Below are 11,671 nucleotides of genomic sequence, written 5' to 3' on the forward strand. Positions count from 1 at the left end.
ACCCCTTTAAATTTTCAAAAGGAGTCAAACTAGTCCTAGTTCTCAAAACGACCTAGCGGGTCGTTACATCACCTACCACTTAAACAAATGTTCATCCTCGAACAGAAAAAGAAAAGAGCTAACCTGAACGCTCAAAAAGATGAGGATATTTACTCCTCATGTCTGCCCCTGTCTCCCATGTAGCCTCCTCCACTGGACGATGCTTCCACAGAACCTTTACTGAAGCAATCTCTTTGGACCTTAGCTTCCGAATTTGCCTATCCAAAATGGTGATCGGCTCTTCCTCAAAAGTCAAATTCTGATCAAGTAAAACTGAATCCCATTGAATCACGTGATCACCACCCTGATGATACTTCTTAAGCATTGAAATATGAAATACAGGATGGACACCTTACAACCCAGGTGGCAAAGCCAACTGATATGCCACCTCACCAATACGCTCCACAACCTTGAAAGGACCAATGTACCTTGGACTCAACTTGCCCTTCTTTCCAAATCTCATGACACCCTTCATGGGTGAAACCTTAAGTAGAACCCTCTCTCCAACCATAAACTCTAAATCACGAATCTTTCGATCCGCATAACTCTTTTGCCTACTCTGAGCCATGAGAAGTCTATCTTGGATCAACTTGACCTTGTCCAAGGACTCCCTCAACAAATCTGTACCCCATGGTCTAACCTCAAATGCATCAAACCAGCCAATTGGAGATCGACATCCCCTGCCATACAGAGCCTTAAATGGTGCCATCTCAATGCTCGTGTGATAACTATTATTGTAAGCAAACTCCGCTAGAGGCAAGAACTGATCCCACTGACCACCAAAGTCAATCACACATACCCGCAACATATCCTCGAGAACCTGAATAGTCCGCTCAGATTGACCATCAGTCTGAGGGTGAAAGGCTATACTAAGATCCACCCGAGTGCCCAACTCTTTCTACATAGACCGCCAGAAATGAGATGTAAATTGGGTGCCACGATCTGAAATAATAGATATAGGAACCCCATGCAAATGAACTATCTCTTGAATATAGATCTTGGCTAACTTCTCTGAGTTATAGGTAGTCTGAACTGGTACAATTTGTACAGAGTTAGTCAGTCGATCCACGATGACCCATATAGCATCAAACTTACCCAAGGTACGTGGCAACCCTACCACAAAGTCCATAGCAATGCGCTCCCACTTCCACTCAGGTATGGGCATCCTCTGAGTCATATCTCCAGGCTTTTGGTGTTCATACTTCACTTGCTGACAATTCAAACATCGAGATACAAAATCTACTATGTCCCTCTTCATACGACACCACCAATAGTGTTGCTTCAAGTCACGATACATCTTAGTAGCCCACGGATGAATAGAGTACCTCGAACTATAAGCCTCCTCCATGATCAATCTAGTCAAATCACCTGTACGAGGAATACATATACGACCCTTAATCCTCAAAACTCCCTCACTATCAAGAATTGCAGCCTTGTCTTCTCCTTTTAAAACCTTATCCCTAATCTTACATAAATCACTATCATCAAACTGTTGAGCCTGAATCTGCTCCAACAAGGATGACCTAGCCTCCATATAAGCCAACACCTTACCAGATTCTGAAATATCAAGTCTCACAAAGCTATTGGCCAGGGATTGGACATCCCTAGCTAAAGGACGCTCGCCAACCTGTAACATGGCTAGACTACCCATACTTACCGCCTTCCGACTCAAGGCATCTGCTACAACATTTTCTTTGCCTGGGTGATAAAGAATAGTCATATCGTAGTCTTTGAGCAACTCCAACCATCTCCTCTTCCTAAAATTTAGATCTCTCTGATTGAATATATACTGGAGACTACGATGATCCGTGAACACCTCACAATGCACACCATAAAGATAATGCCTCCAAATCATTAATGCAAATACAACAGCCGCCAACTCTAAATCATGAATAGGGTAGTTCTTCTCATGAACCTTTAACTGCCTCGAAGCATAAGCTATCACCCTTGCCTTCTGCATCAACATACAACCAAGACCAACCCGAGAAGCATCACAATATACGACTAAACCCTCTCCCTCCACGGGTAGGGTCAAAATCGGAGCAGTAGTCAATAAAGTCTTGAGCTTTTGGAAACTAACCTCACATTCGTCAGACCACTAAAAAGTCACCTCCTTCTGTGTCAATCTAGTTAATGGAGATGCAATGGATGAGAAACCCTCAATAAACCATCGATAATAACCTGCAAGGCCCAAGAAACTCCGAATCTCAGTAACTGAAGTAGGTCTGACCCAATCTCTAACCGCCTCAATCTTCTTAGAATCCACCATGATACCCTCCTTGGACACTACATGTCTCAAGAATGCTACCGAACTAAGCCAAAACTCACACTTTGAAAACTTTGCATAAAGATTCTTCTCCTTTAGAATCCCAAGAACAATCCTCAAATGATGCTCATGCTCCTCCTTAGTGCGTGAGTATATCAATATATCATCTATGAAGACAATAACAAAGGAATCTAAATACGTTCTGAACACTCCATTCATCAAGTCCATAAAAGCTGCTGGGGCATTAGTCAGTCCGAAAGACATCACCAAAAACTCGTTATGACCATAACGTGTTTGAAAAGCCGTCTTAGGGATATCCTCCGCCCTAACCTGCAGCTGATGATAGCAAGATCTCAAGTCAATTTTGGAGAAAACTGAAGCACCCTGCAACTGATCAAATAAATTAACAATACGAGGTATCGAATACTTATTTCTGATGGTTACCTTGTTCAACTGCCGATAGTCAATACACATACGCATATATCCATCTTTCTTCTTCATAAATAACACGGGAGCACCCCAAGGAGATACACTTGGTCTAATAAAACCTTTGCTCAACAAATCCTGCAGCTGCTCCTTCAACTCTTTCAATTCAGCTGGTGCCATACGATAAGGAGGAATGGAAATAGGCCGAGTTCCTGGCTCCACATCAATACAAAAATCAATATCTCGATCTGGTGGAAGACCTGGCAAATCGGTCGGAAATACTTCTGAAAATTCACTCACTACTAGAATAGACTCAAGCATAGGAGTCTCAATACTGGTATCTCGAATATGGGCCAAGTCCGCCAAACATCCTCTCTGTACCAACTGACGAGCCTTAAGGAATGATATCACACCCTTAGAAGGATGACTAAGAGTACCTCTCCATTCTACTATAGGAATTCCAGTCATAGCTAAAGTGATGGTCTTGGCATGACAATTTAAAATTGCGTGGTAAGAAGATAACCAATCCATACCAAGAATCACATCAAAATCTATCATTTCTAAGACCTTTAAATCTGCATGAGTGTCGTACCCCATCAAAGTAACAATACATAAATGATACACTTGATCTACAACTACAGAATCCCCGACAGGAGTAGAAACACGTATCGGCAAATCAAGAGACTCGCACAATATATCTAGACTAGGAGCAAAATATGTGGACACATAAGAATAAGTAGAGCCTGGATCAAATAATACAGTAGCTGGTCGATGACAAACCGGAATAATACCTGTGATAACAGCATCTGAGGCTTCAGCCTCTGGCCTACCAAGAAAAGCATAACAGTGAGAACGACCTCTATCAGATTGTGAACCTCCACAATCACCACCTCGACCAGAAGGAGAACCACCACTACCTGAATGAGAACCACCTCTACCATTCTGTGCACCACCCCTAGCTGGAGGTTGTGCAGCCCTGGAAGTCGAAACCTGAGAACCCTGATGTAAGCCACCATGTCTGGTCCTAGGGCAGTCTCTCACAAAGTGTCCCATATCACCACACTCAAAGCAACCCCTACGAGACGCCGGCTGATGAGAGGAACCGGAATGACCAGAATGCCCTCCATGAACTACAAGTCTAGAAGATGAACACTGCGAAGTATGTACCGAGCTCGAAGAGTTATGCCCAGCGTAACCAGCCTCAGACGCTGGTATAGCAACATGAATGGGTCTGCTGGACTGAGGGTGATAACCTCTGCCCAAGTAACCCCGACTCCTAGGTGGAAAACCACCATAATCACCTAAATAACGAGTCCTCTTGCCCTCTCGCTGCTCAAATCCCTCACATCGAATCATCTCCAACTCCTTAGAAGCATCTACCACTTTCTTGAATGGAACACTAGAAGCAGCAACCAGAGAAACTCCTAGATGGATAGGAATAATCAGCCCCTTAACAAACCTTCTCACACTCTCAACCTCTGTGGGAAGTATCATCGAAGCATGCCTAGCCAAGGCATGAAATTTACCCTCATACTCTGCAACTGACATACCATTTTGCTGCAAACCCTCAAACTCGGCCCTCTTGCGCTCCCTCTCACTGCGTGGAACAAATTTGGATAGAAATATCAGAGTAAACTCAGTCCAGAGTGGATGGGATCCAGCTGGCCTACTACTAATATAATCCTCCACCACTGCTTAGCAGAGCCAGTCATCTGAAACGCTGTGTAGTCAACTCCATGAGACTCCACTAATCCAAGATTATGCAATCTCTCATGACAACTAACTATGAATTCATATGCATCCTCACCTAAGTCACTAGTATAAGTAGGAGGATTCATTAGTCTGAACCTCCCAAACATCTTTTGCTCATCAATAGTCATAGAAGGCCTATTCACCAAATGTGATGTCATATCTGGAAACTCCATACTATCCAAACGAGGAGCTACAGCGGCAGCTGGCTGAGTCCTGGGAGTTTGAGAATCTGGAGCAACTATCGGATTTGGAGTTTGACCTCCAACACGGGTCTGTGAGCCATCAGAAGTGACAGGCAAAGCTCCTGCCTGGGCAATCCCCTCTAGGATTCCTAACATACGAGCCAAGGTATCTTGAAGCACTGGGGGGACAATAGTACTGGTTGGAGCTTGAGCTTGCCCATCCCCCTCGACAAGATCTTGCACATCCCCATGAATAACCTCTGCATCAGGAGGTACGGTCCTATCACGACCCTGAGTAGGTACTGGTACTTGAACATCCACAGGTGCTGCAACACGTCCCCTACCCCGACCTCGAGCTCGTCTCCTACCTCTACCTCGGACAGTGTTCCCAGAAGCAGGCGCAGGAATAGGATCCTGACCACCACTTGCCGATGTACGATTCCTCGCCATCTGAAAGAGAATGAGAAATCAAGATTATAATTTCTACAACGTCAAATGTGCACGATAAGGAATAAAAGAACAAAATATTTCCTAAATGTCCTATAGCCTCTCGAATATAGGTATGGACGTCTTCATACCGATCCGCAAGACTCTACTAGACATTGCTCTTGTACTTTTGAGACCGATGAACCTAGCGCTCTGATACCAAATTTTTCACGACCCAAATTTTTCAAGTCGTGATGGCACCTATGTTCCCAACCAATAGGTAAGCCAACCCAACATATTAACCTAACTAAACCAATAAATGAGTAAAAAAGACCAATGCTTAGCAAGAATCTCCAACATTGAGTTCCTTATAAGTATGAAATGCGGAAGATAAAATATATCACCCCAAGAATTGGTGTCTTAAGTACAAGAGCTTCTAAAATTTGATGCAAGTCTGAAACTAAATGACAAATCTAACATAAGGGATATCCTGTTTGAATACTAATAACATAATAAATAAAAGATAGAGGGAGGTGTGGGCCACGGAACAGCCAAGCAGCTCACCACAACTCCAAGCTCGGACTCAAATTGCTCCACGAGATGTGCTTCTACTCGGAATCAAATCTGCACCACAAAGAGTGCAACAAGCGTAGTATGAGTACGAAACCACGTATACCCAGTATGTATCATTGACCGACAACGAAGAAGTAGTGACGGGAGTTATATAAGAAAATAAAATCTTACATTGTACAAGTATATATATATATATATATTACACTTACTATTTAAGTTTCATCAATAAAGGAAATCAACATTTAATATTTTCCAAACACCAAGCGAAACATATAGTCATCAAGAATGAATGATGGGATGAAATGCAATGCAATATGATGCCATGTAATGATATGTCTCAGAATACCCAGTACTCACTCAACCGTATATACATGATACTCCTCGGAAATACATCGAGAGTTTATGACCCATGGGAGACTCGCGAGGTCCATATACTGACACGGACGATCTCCATGTGTCTGTGCGGACGATCTCAACGCACTATCATAATATCAAATAATTTTCGCACGGACGGTCTCCACGTGCCCAAATTACAATCTTAACATCTCACCATCCCCAGCACGGACGATCTCCACGTCCCCAACTTATACTTAGTCTCACGTCTATGCATGTGCACAATATTATTTCAATAGAGGGGATGCTGATGCATCTCAATCAATCAATATGAACATAATACGTAACCACCTCAATTATCACAACTATACGGGTGAAATAAATAAAACACAATCACACATGGAATTCAAGTCAATAATATATCAGCTAATGCCCATATGCTTTGGCATTCTCAAATTTCAATCCACATTCTATAATAGAAATTTTCCGTTTTATAACACCGGTACTCGTACCAATGCCAGTCACACCATTGATACGAGACCACCATATTTCCCCCTTATTCCTTTGTCTATTTTCATTTTAATCTTTAATTAGGAAAACGTCCTTCAACAAGTCTAAAAAGTCTTAACATACCTTAGATGCCGAGCTTGTCCCACGAATCTTTTAAGATTTTTCCTTTCCTTTTCGCAAGGTTTCGGAACGTTCCCAATCTACCAATTTTGCGATATTCGTAAGTAAGCAAATTTTTTGTAGGCATTCAAATTATTATATGTCTATCATAGATGCTAAAACTCGCTCATATTTCCAACCAAACTCCAAATCTTGCTATATAGTGGTATGACAAATTTTTCATTCTTGCTAAATTTCAAGTCAAGAACTTAACTCTAACCTCTTCAAATAGACTAAAATTCAAAGTTAGATCATATAAAATAACACCTAATAATTAATTACCTATCTCAATATATCAAACTTAAATTTTTATTTGATAAATTAAAAAAAACATCTTAAAATATCAAGAGTGAAGTGCACTGTCAACACGACCTTTGTTCCTTTTTTTTCTTTCATCTGTTATGTACTGCATCTAATTCTAATTGAAAACATGCCAAATGCCAATCATTGGCATTATTGCCTAATGATTGGCTTATAAGGTTGCCCCCCCCCATTGTTGATAAAAATTCCCTCCATAAGAAATAAATTTTAAATCCTTGACAGATGTACTTGAACCTCACGTTAATAATATAATAACGATAACAATCAATCTACCCTTATTCAACTTTGCAATTCTATTCGACAGAAAATTGTAAAAAAATAAAATAATCTTGATAGAGTTCTTTTTCCTTACCTTTCTGAAACTAACAATATATATATAATAAATTCTTTTGACAAAATCCTAGAAAACATTAACCTGCACCCATTCAACTATTTCACTTCGATCGATTTATATATATATATATATATATATATATATATATATATATATTTTTGAATACTAACCCAATTGCTAACAATGTAATATAATTTAGTAATCATCACCAACTTACCCATTATTTCTTATCACCCATTATCAATATAGCATAAAATAATAACATCATCCCAAGCACTCCGACAATATATTACTATATATATATAGAATTGAAAAGAACGAATATCTCATATCTTTACATGAACAATGGCTATGATTTTTCTCCCTCTTGCTGGTCGCCTGTGGTAAGGTTTCGCCTCCCCACTTTTTGTTCTCCTTTTCTTCTAAATAAGAAATTATTAACCGTGAAACTCCACTAACCTATTATCTAATTATTTATTTAATAAAGGTTTCATCAATTGGGTACTCATAGTTATCTAATAGTTTAAAAATACCCCTTTAAATTTTCAAAAGGAGTCAAACTAGTCCTAGTTCTCAAAACGACCTAGCGGGTCGTTACACTAGCATACGTTTAAAAGTAAGTGAACCTAAGATGTATGTAATGAAGTAATGTAACCCTAGAAGGGTTAAGTACGAGTGTAACATACGGTAAATGGCCAAGTGCATTGGCATATGATGAAATGAAAAATGAAATGATGAAATGAACATTGAAATGATGAAACCCTAGAAGGGTTAAGTAAGAGTGTGAAACACACCAAATGGCCTAGTTCATTGGCATATGATAAAATGAACATTCACGTAAAAAGGGGTGTGTAACAATGAAGAGAAAATGTGCTAATGATAATGAATGTGGAGACAACATGATATGAGGCTAATGTAAAAGATGAGATCAATCTCAAATGAGCGTAAGTAAATGTTATCAAAACGTACTCACCTATGAGAGTGTAAAGTTAATGACGGGACCAGTCTCTATGAACACTCTAATGGAAGTATTGAGATTAACACACTTAATACTAATGATGAAATGAGAAATCATCTATTGAGATATGATGTCCTCATAATATAAGCCAACTTCCATGACGTATGAGTTATGTAATGGAACTTTATACTCAGCACCAAGCGGTGATGCCTTCTTTCGAGAAGGGCGGAGGTTCATGTAACTCTCATGAGATGAGACTGTCCGGCATGCCGGGTGTGGGTTTCCTTATGTCTCCTAGTCTTCGAACCTATACTGCCAATATAGAAATCTGGCAGGTTCAATTCCCATGCACGCTAGCATGTTTTGGGTCACTTTGTCCGGTGTTTCCACTTCTTTTCGGTGTGGGTTTTTATGACACTGGATTTCATGATGCTCACATGATCTATGTCAGTTAAAGTTAAAGTTCCCCATGAATGAACGAGGCCAGCCTCAAATGAAGCACATAATGAAAGGAATGATACCAAAGGTGTTAGGATAGGATAATCAATAGGTGAGCTAGACTTAAGTAATGACATAAATCATTCTTGATAATTGCACAGTGAATCCGATGATAGTCTTAAACTACATCCTTGGTATAGCTGGTGTTTACACTAGCCTATGAATGAAATGAAGTACGTATAAATGAATGAAGCAGACTATGTGTTTGCTAAAGAAGTCTCCCTAGTTGAAGTCTCATATGTTGAGCCCTCATTTTTCGGAAGTCTTGATTTCAAGTCCATGATTCCAAGGTCTAATGGCACATGAACAAATGGTACGAAAATTGTTATGTTTTGTATGCAATATGTTATGTGCTATGTGCAAGATGTTATGTGATGTGTACAATATGATAAGTATGATGATGAATGTTACTCTCATGGCATGATATTCTAAATCAAAATTAGGAAAGTTCACTCACTTTACTAATCCAAATTTGGAGAGCTCACTAACTTTCCGAATCCCAATTTGGCAAGTTCACTGACTTGACTTTCCATAATCATGTTATTAGGAAAGAGTTGTTCTTAATCATGCATGTCCTTGGTATGTGCTTGAATATACCCATTCTTAGTACAAGTGTGTACTAATCCGATACAACTCCTCATTATTAGGTGCAGGCACAGGTGGACGCTAGAGCTACAGGTTGACGGTGAAACTATCCGAACGTGGAGCATCCATCCGGACTTGGAAGGTCCTCATGCTTTTGAGGATGCTTGCCCATTATATTCTAGTTTAGTTATAAGATTGAGCCAGTGGAATATGTTCCACTAGCGTTTCTTTCCGCTTTTGTAAAGACATTGTATTGGTGCTATTTTGACAAGTATACATTTAATGCCATATTATAATATTTCTTTCATTTGATGATATTAATTTTTAAAGTGTTGATGGTGAACAATTATGAATATAATAGAATGATTATTATGTATGTTAAGAAATAAAAAGTTTAAAATTTTCCACTAAAATTAACCTAGACATAGTAAGAATGATGTAAGTAGGCTTGTCAGTGGCCTCTGAGAGGTCAACGACGCCGGTCTCGTCTTGGGTCTCGACTCTGGTCGTGAGAAACGTCCCATCCAATACCTACCCTAAGTATAACACTCCTTTAGAATACTTAGAAAATTTATTACTTTTGTGGGAGCTAGCTTAACCAACATAGACCATGAGAGCTAGACATGGAATCACGATATTAACCCCTATTGGATGAGGGATCCTCACTTTCCTAGAGTAAGGTCATTCTGTTTGATTTTGCATGGCTTGGACAATATCTACATATATGTGGGCGCATAGTTAAGGGATAAGGAGAATGCTACTAAGTAACTCATTTTCTACTAACAAGGAGTACTCATCTAAAGAAGTACATTGTAATACAACATCTCAATTCACGAAGTGTAAACCTCCTGTTCATATCCTCTAGGGGCTAGATTTAACCCTCACCATATCTAAACATTAAATACAATAGGTTAAGGATAACTAGTGAACACCACATCTCAACTCACGAAGGTCATTCATCCTCCGACCTATCTTAGAAAGCTCTAAGTATGTAGTGAGGTTGATACTAAAAAATTCATCTCAAATCATGAAGAGTGTCCACCTCAAAACTCCTCTATTTGCTCAACTTAGCTTCATACATTCATTTAAGTGTTTGTGTGTGTGTGCTTGTGATCACATCTTGCGTATAAGCATCATTTCATTTACATTAAGTTCTATACATGCTTTAAACCTACATTCATCGATTCACACACTTTACATGCTTCACATAAACACAATACAAGACCCATCTTTAATATTATTTAGTTTCACATAATAGGACTTAAAATCCACAATCACAATACATACTAAAAAACATCAAGTTCATCAACTAAACACCGTCACCAAGAAGGTGGACCATATCACTCAAGAACAATTTATAACAAGAATCATACAATATACAAAACTCACCATATAATCTAGCCATCACCACCTATAACCAATTTCTAAATATTTCATCATAACAAGAACCTTAGGGCAGTATCTAAATCATAATAACAACACAAGAAAACCAAAGTTCATACCCTACACAAACATGCTCATTTAACCCATTTCTTAAGCTAAAATTTTCAAATATGTATAAACATAATTTCATTAGGGTTTTGACATTAAAATCATCAATTCATACTATAATTAACACATTTGAATCATTAAAACATTTTTACAACAATACCCATGCTCAAAATCGAAGATAGAAGAAAATAGAGTTTGAAAACCCTTTTTGAAATCTTTTGGAAATGACTCCTTGAATGGAAGAGGGTTCAAGGGTGGATATCATACCTCAACTTCAATAAAACCCACTAATTTTTGTGAAGAAACATGACCAAACCATCCCTCCTATTTCTTCTTCACTTCTAGATTCCAAAGAGACTTGAGAGACATTTCTAAGGGATAGGGTTTTTGGATTTTAGGAAATGAAGTCTAAAAGTAGGTCTTAAGGTTTGAAACATTTTAATATACTTAATAAACCCTAAAAATATTATCCTATGGTCCTAAAAGACTTGGGGTGAATTTACCAAATATCCCAAGACTTCATAGGAAAGGGACAACTTTTAGGGCAATCTCCATCGACACCCCAACCAACAAACCGTTTGTCAAAGGACGGACCATGGGTGGGGTATCTTTGGTTGAGACTTAGCTCCATTTGTATCTTGTCCAACTGAGCTTGCAATTCCAATCAATGCCCATGGTCGACGGACCGTTGGTTGACCAACGGACCGTTTCTGGGTCGTCGTTTAGTCACTACTTTGGCAGCTTGTTGCCAAGAGGTGAGGTCTTCTTCTAGAGCCCTTCGTGGGTCCTAGATGAAATAGTACCTGAACGTTAAACCC

General features: G+C 39.3%; 1 protein-coding gene across 1 annotated transcript; it reads right to left on the reverse strand.

Moving 5' to 3' along the window:
• Window positions 1-391: 391 nt before the first annotated feature.
• On the reverse strand, window positions 392-5,777 carry LOC138341853 (uncharacterized). The gene is made up of 5 exons (XM_069293868.1): window positions 5,656-5,777; window positions 2,992-5,115; window positions 1,586-1,737; window positions 1,004-1,249; window positions 392-937 (listed from the first exon to the last, which is right to left on the reverse strand). The coding sequence occupies exons 2-5, from the start codon at window positions 4,277-4,279 to the stop codon at window positions 392-394; spliced, it is 2,232 nt and encodes a 743-aa protein (XP_069149969.1). The 5' UTR covers window positions 4,280-5,115; window positions 5,656-5,777.
• Window positions 5,778-11,671: the final 5,894 nt, after the last annotated feature.

Source organism: Solanum lycopersicum, chromosome 1 (assembly GCF_036512215.1).
Source record: "Solanum lycopersicum chromosome 1, SLM_r2.1".
NCBI lineage: Eukaryota > Viridiplantae > Streptophyta > Magnoliopsida > Solanales > Solanaceae > Solanum > Solanum lycopersicum.

Coding starts and splice junctions, on each gene's coding strand:
- LOC138341853 (XM_069293868.1), bottom strand. CDS start 4,279: ATGTCAGTTGCAGAGTATGAGGGTAAATTTCATGCCTTGGCTAGGCAT. Junction 1,738..2,991: donor ATTTCCGACCGATTTGCCAG/GTCTTCCACCAG, acceptor TTTATCACCCAG/GCAAAGAAAATGTTGTAGCA. Junction 1,250..1,585: donor ATATTTCAGAATCTGGTAAG/GTGTTGGCTTAT, acceptor TTGAATTGTCAG/CAAGTGAAGTATGAACACCA.